The sequence below is a fragment of the Nerophis ophidion genome, linkage group LG20, assembly GCF_033978795.1.
Source record: "Nerophis ophidion isolate RoL-2023_Sa linkage group LG20, RoL_Noph_v1.0, whole genome shotgun sequence".
NCBI classification, from domain to species: domain Eukaryota; kingdom Metazoa; phylum Chordata; class Actinopteri; order Syngnathiformes; family Syngnathidae; genus Nerophis; species Nerophis ophidion.
Genome location: NC_084630.1, coordinates 14,299,966 through 14,316,654, shown reverse-complemented (window position 1 = coordinate 14,316,654; position 16,689 = coordinate 14,299,966). Strand labels below are relative to the sequence as shown.

The following is a 16,689-nucleotide window of genomic DNA, read 5'->3' as shown; positions in this document are numbered from 1 at the left end:
ATTAAAAAGTCAGAATTTTACATTAAAAAAAAGGAATAATTTTACAAGAAAATATTGCAATATTACAGAAAAAGAAAGGATATGAGAAATTGTTCCCAATTTTATGAGAAAGAAGTCAAGACATTGAGAAAAAGACCCCTTTTAGTAAATTTTTTTGTTGTTGTTTGCAATTGTTTTTTAATCTTCATTATTTACTTTGTTATTACTGTATATCTCTATATACATGTGCATTTTTTTTGTTTTTATTTGGGCCAAAGGGGGCAGTCTTCAACTGCTTACACACACTTGTTATTTCACATGATGACAATTTCAAAACAGAGAGTCAATTTGAAAAATCCTTCCTTTTTTGGGACCGCTCTAATTTTGATCGATTTCACCATCAGAGGTGCAAATGAGACACTCTATTAGTTATTTTTTTATTTTTTTTTGTAATTATTTTTTAATCTTCATTATTTACTTTGTTATTACAGTATGTCACTATATACATATTAATTTTTTGTAAATAATTTTAGCCAAAGGGGGCAGATTTCAATCGCTTACACACACTTGTTATTTCATATGTTGGCCATTTTAAAACCGACACAGTCAATTTGAAAAATCCTTCCTTTTTGGGACCGCCCTAATCTTTATAGATTTCACCACCAGGGGTGCAAATGAGACATTCTCTATTAGATGCAATGATTTACCCTATTGGGACAATGATTTCGGTCCTCATATGGAAAACTACTTTTCCTTGTTGATGTCTCAAGAAGGGTAGAAATACAAGCACATGCACACACACTCTCCTGCCTCGCCCCCTAGTTTCACAATAAGACCCCTGTTTTGTGGCAGGGTGAGTCCTCCTAGAGTGCCCCAGCGAAGATAAAACCAGCTGTAATTTGACAGTAAGTGTGCGAAACAGCATGACTGCCTCCAATCCTATAACCCCGCCCCCCCCCAAAAATACACAAAGAACGACCTTGTGTTGTCTGCAGATGACATTCATTCACCGCTAACCACAGTGTATGGATGACATCATCTAAATACCCTCAAAATGTCTTTTTTATTGTTTTTTTCCTCTGTCTGTCCATGTCTGGTGATAGTTCACGACCTGTCGACCACTACTAAAGCTTGTCTTTGTCTTGTGTGTTAGTGTGTCTGCTGACCTGTGACTGGCTGAGTCATAGTCATAATCCCAAAAACCCATTTTCACTATGATAAAAAGGTCATGTGGCAAATATTGCGTAAAAGTCACACGGTCAAACCACACAGCACCCGTCGCTTCTCCTGAAATAAAAAAAGGCTTTTTTTTGTTACAAAAACAAGACAAAACAATATAAAATGTACGCAAATGTATGCATATGAAGAGTTATGAATGATTCTTCCAGAAAACGCCTGACTTGTTTGCTCTTATGTACAAACCATAGAGCTAAACACTGGTTTGAATACTGATGACCACACATTGGGGGTTAACATACTTCCTGAGTTTATAAACATAATATAACCGGTACTTTTTAGAGACGGTATAGTACCTTATATGATTCATTAGTCTCGCTGTACTATACTAATACCAGTATACCGTACAACCCTACTCGACAGTGATAACAAGCATTATGTACTCCATGATGAATCACAATCAATATCATAAGTTGATGGACAAGTCACTCGGCCGCCTTCTCTCCAAAGCTTCACCCTCTTTTCTTGCCTGCCCAGCTTCTATAACCATAGATTGTCCGAAAATATTGGCCCTCACAAAGTCTGTCATGCTTAGTGGTAGCAAACACAGTATGTGTCCTCTATGCTGTTATTGTTGACAGGAGCAACATTTGTTGCTATACGCTCTATTAAATCAATGCGCTCAGAATAGAAGTTCCGTTAATTCTTAAAATGACCAGACAACTGTAACTTTTACAAGTTATAAGGAATGTGCCTGTTGCGATATGCGGGTACGTCTGTCATCATATACAACGTTGTTGGGTGGTTTTTAGCTTGTTTTATAGGCCAGATAGATGAATCCCCCTTATCGGTATTGTTAGCCACCTTGTGCTAACAGTTTTTCACTCTTTAGAACGCACAGAAAATGGTGTGTTTTTGGATTGTGGACGATTGATTTAATGACCATAGGGAAATGGGGATCCCATGTTGAGACTATTTGCATACTTGCCAAGCTTGAGGCCTCCGAATTTGGGAGATTGAGGGGGCGAGGGTTGAGCAGGGGGGACGGTTTGAAGTGGGCGGGGTTGGGGTGTGCGGGTGTATATAGTAGCATCCCGGAAGAGTTAGTGCCGCAAGGGGTTCAGGGTATTTGTTCTGTTGTGTTTATGTTGTGTTACGGTGCAGATGTTCTCCCAAATTGTGTTTGTCATTCTTGTTCGGTGTGGGTTCACAGTATAGCGCATATTTGTACCAGTGTTTAAGTTGTTTATACAGCCACCCTCAGTGTGACCTGTATGGCTGTTGATTAAGTTTGCCTTGCATTCGCTTTTGTGTTTGTGAAAACTGCATTTATTGTGTGGCTGAGCTGGCACGCTGTTAGTATGGAGGAAAAGCAGACGTGACGACAGTTTGTAGAGGACGCTAAAGGCAGTGCCTTAAAGGCACGGCCCCGATAGTGCTGTCCAGGTGAAAATCGGGGAGAATGGTTTCCCCAAGAGATTTTCGGGAGGGGCCCTGAAATTTGGGAGTATCCCACGAAAATCGTGAGGGTTGGCAAGTGTGATCATCTGAGGAACCCCGATCTAAATTGTGTGAAACGTTACAAGGATCCTTCAGAATGGCGCCAAAGACTGATCTAGGAAAGGTTTTAGTGTAAAGAAAGAAGTACAAACCTGATAGCGGAATTGGGTGCACTATATTTTACATTAAGATTTATTCTCATCTACAAACCTCTTTTAGCTGTCTCTTTGACACTTTTTTGTCGATATGTTACTAAAATATTGTGAAATTGAGTGTGAATGTTGTCTGTCTATCTGTGTTGGTCCTGCGATGAGGTGGCGACTTGTCCAGGGTGTACCCCGCCTTCCGCCCGAGTGCAGCTGGGGTAGGCTCCAGGATCCCGAGAGGGACAAGCAGTAGAAAATGGATGGATGGATTATTATAATTTAAAATGTAATATAAAATAGGCATGCAAAGTTTCCCATTTGGCAACCCTATCATGTAGCCAGCCCTCCTCGGGTAATACTCTTTCGATGTTGTGACCTCGGTTTACATCAGTCACGTCAAAAGTATACCTTAATGCTAACTATGCTAACTCGCGAGCTTGTTTTGGTGTCCCTGATCGTCTCACCGTCCTGCAACTCGGTGCGGTGTTAAGGCAATAGGAACATTGAATACTTGCAGCTAAAGAGAGCGTTCAACACAATTTATTAGATCGTATTTTATTGATATTTCATTCACAAAAAACACGGAAGTGATATTTTGACGCTAAAATGAATTTTTAAAAACACGGATTTTCACGTTTTCATGCACATGCTTGTAAGTGACAAAAATAAGGAGCGCAATCCATTTAGCGTCTTAATGAATAAGCAGAATATAAGCCCACAATAAAGAGGGGAGGAAATGAAAATATAATTATTTAGCGCACACAGTGTGATTTACCAAGACTCAAACTGTTCTGCGGCCGCTGTTTTGAGTCTATATTTAGTACTTCTGGAAAGCCCAGATTGGCAGTTAAGCAGAAAAGGCTCAACAGCAGAAAGGAGCAAACACGCTCCTGCTCAATTCTATGTATTCTTGTCAACATATGTACTGTCAAAAAAGAGAAATATTAGTCATATCGCCTACTCAGCCATATCATTTTATAATGTTATTGCTGCTGCATGACTTAAGGTGGCTGTTTCAAACTAATTGATGCGTTTTGGTGTTCGCTGGTGTTTTTTAATGTTTTTACCATTTATATGAAAAAAAAACATACTGCAATATGCATTTTCTTGCATTTGGAGCATTTCAAAGCATGTTTGAAATTAGTGCCAGCATCTACAAGGGTGCACCTTCAACCGCGGTTAAAAAAAATGGGTTTCCATCGACTGCTTCTAAAATGCTCATAAAAAGGGGTACATGCCTGCATGAATGTGCAGTAATTGAGTGTCTCCATGGTGAGAGTTTTGTAGTACACGCAAAAATCTTATTTTATAAAAGATGGTCTGCAGCACCAGTTATACATGCAGTCGGTAACCCTTTAGTATGGGGAGCATATTCTAAGTAACAAAAACTTAAGTTAGAGTTATTTGGACACTAGAGAAACATATTCTAAGTAACAAAGACTTAAGTTAGAGTTATTTGGACACTAGAGAAACATATTTTAAGTAACAAGGACTTAATTTAGAGTTATTTGGTTAGGGTTAGAGGGTTATGTTACGGGGTTAGGGTTGTATAATAAGGCCATGCAGAATATGGCATTAAAAAGTACTTAATAATGACTGATTAAGAGCCAATATGTTCCTAGTTTGCATGTTAATTAGCAACTAATTATTGGTGAATATGTTCCCTAAAATTGGCCCTAGTGTGTGGATGTGAGTGTGAATGTTGTCTGTTTATCTGTGTTGGCCCTGTGTTGAGGTGGCGACTTGTCAAGGGTGTACCCCGCCTTCCACCCGAATGCAGCTGAGATAGGCCCCAGCACCCCCCGCGACCACAAAAGGGACAAGCGGTAGGAAAATGGATGGATGTTCCCCATACTAAAGTGTTACCACGCAGTCTTAGTAGATCACACGCAACACACCCACTATTAGTACACGCAATTTTTAAGTTTGCATACGCTGTTTGGCGCATGGTTTTTGGATCTTAGTAAATCAGGCCCAATGTTTTCTCAAACATAAAACATTTAAATCATGACAAAAATAATGAAAATACCTCCGAGACAAAATGTTAGTCTTTTGTCACAGTCTTTCTGTTTAGTCAATAAAAACATATTTACCAGAAAGCGTGGTCAGCGTTATGAATAATTATAGCCACACGAGCGCAGAGGGGTGACATGGGCATGCAGCGAGGAAGTCCTAACCCGCTCCCAATAACCACATGGAAAGTCTGCCTGTCATAGTTCTTTTTAAAGCAGAACTGTATTAAGAGTAGCATGTGAGTGCGTTTTGGGAGGACTCCCTGTTAAAAATTGTTGGAAAAACAAGATAATACAGTAGGAAAACACATTTCTTCTGTTACGGTTACCGCTGCTAAGCTTTATATATTTGAAAACATCCATCTACTTTCTATATCGCTTGTCCTCGTTAGGGCCACGGCTGAGCTGAAGTCCATCCCAGCTGATGTACATGTATTCACATCTATGGAGAATTTATATTTTCCAAATATTCTAATAGGTATGTTTTTGGGATGTTGAAGGAAAGCCCACACAAGCACAGGGAGAGACCGTGCAAACTCCACACAGTGGCTGACGTGCTACCTACTTTTCCCCCATGTGTTTTTCTTGTCTTGTACATGTTACCACAGTAACCACTTTTTAAAAATAATGTAACCACTCAGTGGTAGCTCGGTTTTTACGCCACCCTCTTCGTATGATTTAGCTTTGGTCACATTCGTCAAACATTGGGTGTAACTAATAAGCGTCGGTGACTTAGTGTCTGTGCTTCTTCAATTACCGCTGCATTTGGGTACAAAAAAGTTGCACTTTGACAAAGAAGGTGAGAAAAACTATTGAAATTAATAAAGAAGAACGATGGCTTCTGCTTGGGTCCCCCCTCTTCCCCTCCGCTCATCGCCCTCATTCCAAGCAAGACTTTTCAATAAAAGGTCAAAGGGATGTTAAATGCTCATTCATCCATTTTAATTAGAATTTATTTTGCATCGGTTTATACATGTAAAACTATAAATATGCTTTATAAAATGTGTTTTGTGTTGATATTTTGGGGTGTATGGAATGGATTCATTGGACTTACATAAAATCAGAAGTGTGAGTACTAGAACTGGATGTAGTATGGACAAATGGGGCAATTATTTTCAATGTGTTTTTATTTTCGTACTTGTCGCAACTTTTTTTTATTAAAAGCCTAACCAGGGACAAGGGTTGCAAAATAGCCAGTGGCTGGAAGTCCGATGTACTTTGACAGCAGTTACCCATGGGTAGCAAAGTTTAATTGTACTGTCCCAGTCAAATAAATACATAAAATAGAATAAAAATAAACATATTTCTTAGAGGAAAAATTGCTTAGGTTTTTGCACAATCCAGTCTTTGTACATTTTAAAAGTGATCATGGCCAAGGTACCACTTTACACGGTAATAAGGGATGCGTACCTTTCACACTTGACCCAATATGGTACTGATTTCTGGTACTTGGGAATCGATAACAGTACTCAACAATACCTGTTTAATACTTAAATCAACTGTTGAATATTAAGATTTATTTTTTTTTATTCAACATTTAACAATAAGTTGATTATAATAGCTGCTGTCCAACTGTTACATATTGTTTTCTCACCCTTCTGAATCTCATTTGCAACTATTGTATTATATAGTAGACTTTGCCTGCAGTTCCCATTCCAAGGCGTTAGACAACAATAGTGTATATACTACAATGTGTTGCCTAGTCAGGGAGTAGTCTTTGCCATTAAGCTGAATCTAGACTTATGTTGAGCACTATGAAGTGTTTAAAAAACTGTAAGTACTGTATTTACTACACACAAGCTGTTTGATTTTAACATGCATCTTAGTTGTAATGCTTTTAATCACCAGATGTGGAGGTGTTAAAATCGGCATGTAAAATCCATCCATTTCCTACCGCTTATTCCCTTTGGGGTCGCGGGGGGGGCTGGTGCCTATCTCAACTACAATCGGGCGGAAGGCAGGGTACACCCTGGACAAGTCGCCACCTCATCGAAGGCATGTAAAATCACTAATGCTAATCAGTAGCATGTACATGGCAAAACCAAGGTAAATTAGCATCGAACTAGCACATTTTACAAAAGCGCTGCCCCACTATACGTTTGAGTGTTTTCTATCAGGCATACTTGCTTTGTTGGCATTGAAATTTACCTCGAGGCAGTTTGGCTGAGTGCTGCTTGAGTGTTTGTTTCCTTGTCAAGTGTTTGAGTCCATTGGTATACACCCTTAAACATCAGAGTTTCCCAAAGACTGCAATTCAATCAGTGCAGAGTCCGCAACCGGATATGACGTCACGTGCAACAAAGGTATCGAAATATAGTTCAGTTTAACTTTACATGAATAGATAACCGATACCCATAAAAGTACTGAAATTGGTAACCATGGCAACGCAGTCTAGCAAGTTTACATACCAATTACATTTTGATTTAGCATAGCTAAAAGTTCAATGCCGTTAGAAAAAAAATTATAATAATATAGACGTAGTTTACAGAGGAGTATATCTCAAGCTTAAGACATAATGCTTCTTCCCTCCTTATTCTTAAGTAAGGCTAAGTAATGTGTGACCAGTGTGACACTTGGTCATGGCAGTGAGCGCATTAACATGTGATGTAGCACTTGCACACATACATTTCACACAAGCAACACTTGTTCAGTGCTTTGTGAGATTTCAAAAGCCTTTTTTTTTTTTTTGTTTAGCCCTTTTAATTAATTTTAGCCAGCCAGTGGCAAACAGCGTAAATCAAGGTGAATGACTTACCGAGTAGAAGTAGTAGCCCCTTTATGTAGCCCATGTCCACCGCGTCTTACAATAAAACTAATAACTTTGAAATAACTTTAAATCTTCTTGAAACTTCACTGGAATCTGAGCTCCTTAGAATCCTCAAAGGAAACAGCACAAAGAGAAACTGCGGAGACTAGTGTGTGTGTGGGTGTGTGTGAATTGCGAACCACCACCAGCATTTTCCCTCTCAATCTGGACACGCCTCTCCTACCCTCTCTCTCTTTCTCTCTCCCCTTTCACACAGTTTTCCGCTTTTGCTGCTTTCTCTCCACCTTTTTTTCCACACGAGTGCATTTCTCACACTGGCATGGTATCACATTGCCTCTGTTCTCCCCAGTCTACACACCGGTCAGCATGCTCTATTTCAGGACCTATTGGCCTCTCTCTCTCTTTTTCTCCCTCATGGGACACACACACACGCACAAACATTTATGTATTTGTTACCTTACTGAGACCTCTGAAAAATGCCTACCACTTTAGGACCACCCTTTCTAGATATATAAAGATTTGTATTTACAACATTAATAATATATACATACTAAGCAAAGATATAAAAAAGGTAAGCTTTTAGTATTTTTTAAAATGCATTTTATTGTTTGCAATTGTTTTTTAATTTTTGTTATTTACTTCAAGTTATTACAGTATGTCTCTATTGTTTTTATTTTATTTTTTTATTATTAATTTCTGCCACAGGAGGCGCATTTCATTTTTCTTACACACTCTTGTTATTTCATATGTTGACCAGAAGGGGAGCATTTTTAAAACCCTTCATCCCATCCATTAGTAATTTTTATTTATTTATATAAATTTAATAATCAATCCAACAAAACAATACATAATAATGCAATCAAATTCCAAGACCAAACCCGACCCAGCAACATTCAGAATAGCAATAAACAGAGCAATTGAGGACACACAAACACGATACCGTATAATCCAAAAGTAGTGAAACAAAAATGAATATTATCAATATTAGTAACATTTTCAAAATAGCAGTGATTAAAAATCCCTCATTGACATCATTAAAAACGTTATTACAAAAAAACAATTTAAAGAAAATGAACAATGCATCGCATCTCATAAGCTGCGCAACACACTGTGTCCAATATTTTACACAAAGATACAATAAGTCATATTTTGGTTCATTTAATACTTAAAACAAATTTCAATAATGGATCTTATATTCCAATATATGACTCATTATTATCTAAACTAAATGCAGTTTTTTCTACTGATATCATCTCCATAGCTTGTGTATACCAGTCAGTATGAGTTGGACTATCAACATTTATCCATTGGTCAATTTGAAAAATCCCTCTTTTTTGGGACCACCCTAATTTTGATAGAGTTCACCACCATGGGGTGCAAATGAGACATTCTCTATTAGATGCAATATTTTCCATATTGGGACCATGATTTATGTCCTAACTTGTTCACAGGTCATCATATGGAAGGTACTTTTCCTTGTTGATGTCTCAAGAAGGATAGAAATACAAGAACACACACGAGAGAGAGAGAGAGAGAGAGAGAGAGAGAGAGAGAGAGAGAGAGAGAGAGAGAGAGAGAGATTTTTGTATTTGTTACCTTCTTGAGACCTCAGAAAAATGGTGTATACCGGTATATATATATAATCTGTTCATGAATGAGTATATCCATTCGGCTACCGTGTTCAATGGAGAAGACTGATCTACAAAATTTGCAGGCAGCATACCCTTTCCCCTTCAAGCTGTCTTGGATGAACTAGAAAAATTGTTTCCAATCATTTTGGAACTTGCAGGTGTACTTCTTCTTCTTACTCGTCATCACTATGTCTTGTAGTTTTGAAGCAATGCAAGATGGGAATCCGGATGTTGTGTGTCAGTGTATTAGCGTGCCGGCTGGAATAAACACACGCTGAGAAATAGCTCCGTGCCTGCCTACTTTATGGGTTATAGATAAACCTATGGATAACGGAGACATATATAATAGTCTCTTTTTCGGGTGAGAGAGGACGCTAAAGGCAGTGCCTTCAAGGCACGCCCCCAATATTGTTGTCCGGGTGGAAATCGAGAGAAGTTCGGGAGAAAAGTTGCCCCAGGAGATTTTCCAGTTAAGCTCAAAGTAAAGCAGTGTCTTTACTTTGAGCTCCTCTCGGATGTCAGAGCTTCTCACCCTATCTTCAAGGGACAGCCCCGCCACCCGGTGGAGGAAACTCATTACGACCGCTTGTACCTGTGATCTTGTCCTTTCGGTCATAACCCAAAGCTCATGACCGTAGGTGAGGATGGGAATGTAGATCGACCGGTAAATTGAGAGCTTTGCCTTCCATGACTGAAGACGCCGCACCAATCTGCCTGTGGATCTCACAATCCACTCTTCCCTCACTCGTGAACAAGACTCTGAGGTACTTGAACGCCTCCATATTTTTTTAGAAATGTTTTTTTTTTTTTTTAATTAATTTTGGAGCGCATTTCAATTTCTTGCACACACCTGTTATTTCATATGTTGACCAGAGGGGGTGCGCTTTTAACATTCTCCATCCCATCCATTAGTCAATTTTTGGGACCACATTAATTTTGATGTATTTCCCCACCAGGGGTGCAAATGAGACATTCTCTATTAGATGTAATGCTTTTCCGTATTGGGACCGTAATTTATGTCCTAACTTGTTCACCGGTCTCAAGAAGGGTAGAAATACAAGAACACACACACACACAAACACGCACACACACAGGAGGCAGTGAGCTGAGACTGAAGAGGATGATGACTCACACACAGTCTAAACAGCTGCTTTTTGATTTGCCAGTAAGCAATCTTATGTTCCTTCCCCAAACGCCCGTCCGTTCTTTATCGTCGCCTCCTTCACCCGCCTAAACATTCACCCAATTCCAATAAAGACCCACCATCTTTTCCCAGCCCCTTTTACACACGAATGCCAAAAGGTGGACAGAATGACCTCCATTAAAGTGAAACTCCCTGAAAAGTCCACAAAGACTATGGCACTATAAAGTGACGGCTCTCCTTGGAGGTCCTAAACATTGCAATGACAGATCGCTTTATCTTTGTGTGATCTGAAAAAAGGTCAACATAAACTCAGCTGCACCACTTTGGATGACTCGAAACGTACTAGTACCGTATGTTAGTACCACGCTGTAAAATGTGGTCAAAATAACATTGGCAGTGGTGGGACCGTCTTTATTGGCCTAAACACTATTACAAGCCCGGATTTACACTGTAAACCCAAATAAGTAAGCAGAACTCAAAAAAAGTGAGCCAATCAGTTGCCACATATTTTTTTAAATTTAATAAACTCAAATATTTGAGTACATCAGATTGTAAATATTTGGAGTTTATGTTAAATGTACTTTTGAATTATAATAGAATTAAATTGACCAATTAAGCCAACTCAAAAATGTTCCTCCTCGTGTCTGCTGCCTGAAGAGGAAGTGCACGCAAATGCTACAAAATAAGTGAAGTGAATTATATTTGTATAGCGCTTTTCTCTAATGACTCAAAGCGCTTTACATAGTGAAACCCTATATCTAAGTTACATTTAAACCAGTGTGGGTGACACTGGGAGCAGGTGGGTAAAGAGTCTTGCCCAATGACACATCGGCAGTGACTAAGAAGGCCAAAGCGAGAATCGAACCTGGAACCCTCAAGTTGCTGGGACGGCCACTCTGCCAACCAAGCTATACCGCCCAAACTAAAAGCACTTCCTTTTTTTAACAAGCAGTTCCTTTGTTTCAGAGGCAGTATAGTAACAATTTTTAATTCATTAGTACCGTGGTACTTTATACCTTACCTCCTGAGAAGAAATTCATATTGCCAAATTCCTGGATGAGCAAACATGAAAGGAAGAAGGAAGGTGGAGGTGTTAATGATTTTGCAATGCAGTCTGCTGAAAATGATGGAAAGCTTCACGCTACATAGCAAGTGACGCTGTGGTCAAAGTTGGAATTGCCACAAAATACACTTTAAAGGCCTACTGAAATGAGATTCTTATTTAAACGGGGATAGCAGGTCCATTCTATGTGTCATACTTGATCATTTCGCGGTATTGCCATATTTTTGCTGAAAAGATTTAGTAGAGAACATCCACGATAAAGTTCGCAACTGGAGAAAATCCCTGCCTCTACCGGAAGTCGCAGACGATGACGTCACATGTTGATGGCTCCTCATATATTCACATTGATTTTAATGGGAGCCTCCAACAAAAACAGCTATTCAGACCGAGAAAACGACAATTTCCCCATTAATTTGAGCGAGGATCAAAGATTCGTGTTTGAGGATATTGATAGCGACGGACTAGAAAAAACAAAACAAAACAAGTTAAAAAAAAAAAAACGCGATTGCTATCGCGTTGCATTGAGACGGATTTATATGTTTTTAGAGACATTTACTAGGATAATTCTGGGAAATCCCTTATCTTTCTATTGTGCTGCTAGTGTTTTAGTGAGTTTAACAGTACCTGATAGTCGGAAGTGTACGTCCACGGCCGGGTGTTGACGAGCAGTGTCTCGGGGAAGTCGACGGCAGCTGTATGGACGGCACAAGCTCAGCTGATATCCGGTAAGAGGCGACTTTTTAACCACAATTTTCTCACCGAACCTGCTGGTTGGCATGTAGTCGGGATCCATGTCCGCTGTGATCCATACTAAAGTTTCCCCTCCGTGAATTTTAAACAAGGAATCACCGTGTGTTTGTGTGGCTAAAGGCTAAAGCTTCCCAACTCCGTCTTTCTACTTTGACTTCTCCAATATTAATTGAACAAATTGCAAAAGATTCAGCAACACAGATGTCCGAAATACTGTGTATTTATGCCGTTAAAACAGACGACCTTTAGCTGTGTGTGTACGCAGCGGTAGTATTCATAACAGCCCGTGACGTCACGCGTACACGTCATCATTATGCGACGTTTTCAAGAAAAATGTCCCGGGAAATTTAAAATTGCAATTTAGTAAACTAAAAAGGCCGTATTGGCATGTGTTGCACTGTTAATATTCATCATTGATATATAAACTATCAGACTGCGTGGTGGGTAGTAGTGGGTTTCAGTAAGCCTTTAAGATATTTAACACTCTCCTGAAGTGAATATTGCACTCCCCAATTAGTTTTGTTTCAGATGTTAGGTAAACCGTGATGATTTCCCTTTCCACAGATTTCAGCGTCTCTGGCTAGTATGATGCACTTTATTTATATTTTGAATATTTTGTCATTTTTGTGTACAGGTTGGGATTAAAGTTTGGTTTGATATTGTCACATATGGCCGACCAACAAATTTTTACAAGCAATGATCGCCACTAAAAAAATGTAATTCATCCATATCAGTGACTTTGTATAGAAAGATAAAATGTTAACGCGTTATTTGGTTCAGTAATAATGGCAATCATCATAAGTACAGAATCCATCCATCCATCCATTTTCTACCGCTTATTCCCTTTCGGGGTCGCGTGGGGCGCTGGCGCCTATCTCAGCTACAGAATATGTAATATTATTGTTAATAAAAATAAAAGAAGGAAGAGTAACAAATAAATATAGGAGTAATAGTGGCTTCACCATTGAATATACTTGGCCCTATCACCTTTTCTTACCTGTTTGTACCTATTTTTGTGTGTTTGGAATCCTCATAAATCCTGAAAATTTGAAATCAAACCATAATGGCAGTGTGGAAATATTTATGAAACATTTTTGCCTTCATCCAAACGTGCATCAAGCGCGCCATTTGGAATTTAAGATGTTAGTGATGTATTTCGCTTTAGTTACGTCAGCGGATATCTTATATAGTAAAGGTTTACCCGGAGAGGTTTGTGAGAGTCAATTTTTATTCAATTTTACTCCAATGTTGTAGTCAATAAGTTCCTTCTAACAACAACATGCCTGTGAATTGTTCAGTTTCTTCTCTGGGACTCTGAGGAGGGGAAATGTTCATTATTTGTCTCTACACTCTAGTATTTATGTTACAACAATACACAAGCCCGACGATCCGTGGCAGCAGTGCTCAATCAAACCAGCAGGCTACATGATCTACCCAGTAGTACTAGTAAGCAACGTTCCCTCTAAGGTACACGCCTGTGCAATTGCACACTGCTCACGTGTCCTCTGTGCACGGCAAATCTAGGCCGCGCACGAAATCGAATAAAAAGATAAGCGCATAACAGTGTGCACGTCTGCCGTCGCTCACGTGTGCCACTGAATGCTCAGGGAGTTTTGGCGTTTGCTCACACATATGAAAAATTGGAGGGAAAATTGCTAGTAAGTACACAGGAACACAAGTACAGAGCTAACTAAGTCTAAGAGATGGCAAAGTTTGGGACAGGAATTAATTTAAAAAAGGAGTATAAGGAATGTAACTCACACTGTGCGTTGTACAGATACATGCAGGGGGGTGTGATCATGCAGTTCTTGGGGCAGGTTGAACCTTCTTGCGCTGGTGCAGGAAGTACATCCTCTGTGTCTATGTGGGAGGTCCACTTCAGGTCCCGTGACATTGTGGATCCCAGGAGTCTGAAAGAGTACACAGTAGACACTCTGCTGTTCAGAAATGTGTGTGTGTTTGGGGGGGGGAGAGCAAGTACACTCATCTCTATAGTCTTTAGCGGATTCAGCTCCAGATGGTTTTGACTGTACCAGAGCCAGCTGTTCCACCTCCCGTCTATAGGCAGACTCATGAAACCAATGACGGCGCAAAACTTATTTTGTGCCTCCCCCCCATATGAAAGTTTAATGTTAGTGTGGCCCGTGAGTTTTATATGAATGGCAATTTACAGCAGAGGTCACCAACCCGTCAATCGTGATCTACCTGTTGGTCTTTGAAACCCTAAAATATTTTTAAAAAATATATAAAAAAATTTAAATTAAAGTACCAATGATTGTCACACACACACACACACTAGGTGTGGTGAGATTATCCCTTGCATTTCACCCATGACCCTCACTCCCTGGGAGTTGAGGGGAGCAGTGAGCAGCAGCGGTGGCTGCGCCCGGAAATCTTTTTGATGATTTAACCCTTGACGCTGAGTGCCAAGCAGGGAGGTAATGGGTCCCATTTTTATCAATAGGACATCAGTACGTGACAAAGAGACTCACAACCATTTTAACACACGTCTGGGTATTATCTTCGACCAAACTCTCTCCTTTGAGGCACACATTAAAAGCGTTACTAAAACGGCCTTCTTTCATCGCCGTAATATCGCTAAAATTCGCTCCATTCTGTCCACTAAAGACGCTGAGATCATTATCCATGCGTTTGTTACGTCTCGCCTCGACTACAGTAACGTATTATTTTCGGGTCTCCCCATGTCTAGCATTAAAAGATTACAGTTGGTACAAAATGCGGCTGCTAGACTTTTGACAAGAACAAGAAAGTTTGATCACATTACGCCTGTACTGGCTCACCTGCACTGGCTTCCTGTGCACTTAAGATGTGACTTTAAGGTTTTACTACTTACGTATAAAATACTACACGGTCTAGCTCCATCCTATCTTGCCGATTGTATTGTATCATATGTCCCGGCAAGAAATCTGCGTTCAAAGGACTCCGGCTTATTAGTGATTCCCAAAGCCCAAAAAAAGTCTGCGGGCTATAGAGCTTTTTCATTTCGGGCTCCAGTACTCTCGAATGCCCTCCCGGTAACAGTTCGAGATGCCACCACAGTAGAAGCATTTAAGTCTCACCTTAAAACTCATTTGTATACTCTAGCCTTTAAACAGACTCCCTTTTTAGACCAGTTGATCTGCCGTTTCTTTTCTTTTTCTCCTATGTCCCACTCTCCCTTGTGGAGGATGTCGTAGTGGTTTGTGCAGCCCTTTGAGACACTAGTGATTTAGGGCTATATAAGTAAACATTGATTGATTGATTGAACACCTGAACGTGCGCAACACCACTGCCTCTCTCTTCAACCTCTCAGGGCTCGCCACACCGCAGCCCCGCCATCCCCCACCCCAGCCCGCCCACTACACCCACTCGTCTCGCAAACGCATTTCATGACGTGCTCAAAAATTATCACGCTGCAACAATGCACTAAGGCTGATTGTTGCAATGCATCTGACATTTTCTAGCATCCAACATCAAACAACTCCTCATTCAACCACGAGTCCATCACGTCCATGGGAATTAACAAGCCAAATAGAGTGCGTGAACATTGCTCCAAAATACGGATTTTGTATTGATTTCTTGTTCATACAAAACTAAACATTGACTTAAGCAAAGGCATTTATATATTATAAAACAAAAGGCGGCAGCTAAAGGGCTTCTCCGTTTATCCCCTCTTTATCACAAAGGAAAAATCTGCCAGGTTAACAGCTGATTTTACTTCTTCCAGCACTGACGTAAGACACCCATGGGACTCACGTTTCATATGTGACGATATAATTAACAAATATGGTACTAAGACTATAGTAGACTAAGATATAAACACTATATTGCCTAAAGTATTTGGCCACCTGCCTTGACTCACATATGAACTTGAAGTGCCATCCCATTCCTAACCCTTAGGGTTCAATATGATGTCGGTCCACCTTTTGCAGCTCTATTATAGTGTCAACTTTTCCGGGAAGGCGGTCCACAAGGTTGCAGAGTGTTTATAGGACTTTTCGACCAGTCTTCCAAAAGCGCATTGGTGAGGTCACACACTGATGTTGGTCAAGAAGTCCTGGCTCTCAGTCTCCGTTCCAATTCATCCCAAAGGTGTTCTATCGGGTTCAGGTCAGGACTCTGTGCAGGCCAGTCAAGTTTATTCACACCAGACTCTGTCATCCATGTCCTTATGGCCCTTGCTTGGTGCACAGTCAGGTTTGGAGCATGGAATTGTTTTGGTATCCTGGAGCATTCAAAGTTCCTTTCACTAGAACTAAGGAGCCATGTCCAACTCCTGACAAACAACCCCACATCATAATTCCTCCTCCAACAAATTTCACACTCTGCATAATGCAGTCCGAAATGTACCGTTCTCCTGATTCTGATCATTTGGATGGGTTGCCAAATACTTTTGGCAATATAGTGAATATATAAAACATAGCTGACGCGGGGGTAGATCTTGCTTTGCTTTTTGGCTGAGAGCAGGAATCTTAGGCTCAAAAAGGTTGGTGACCACTGATTTACTGTATTGTGTGCGGA

The 16,689-nt window shown here is 40.1% G+C and overlaps 1 protein-coding gene across 6 annotated transcripts in view; it reads right to left on the bottom strand.

The window, feature by feature from the left end:
- LOC133538763 (adhesion G protein-coupled receptor E5-like) overlaps window positions 1-16,689 on the bottom strand; it is an 80,010-nt gene that overhangs the window by 41,736 nt on the left and 21,585 nt on the right. For 3 of the 6 annotated variants that reach the window (XM_061880525.1, XM_061880523.1, XM_061880524.1), the window contains exon 2: window positions 13,930-14,078. In XM_061880525.1, coding sequence (XP_061736509.1) covers window positions 13,930-14,062 — 133 coding nt within the window. In that variant the 5' untranslated portion in view covers window positions 14,063-14,078. Of the gene's footprint in view, window positions 1-7,568; window positions 7,988-11,376; window positions 11,408-12,042; window positions 12,111-13,929; window positions 14,079-16,689 lie in introns of those variants that run through there. The other 3 variants (XM_061880528.1, XM_061880527.1, XM_061880526.1) reach the window with 3 other exon arrangements.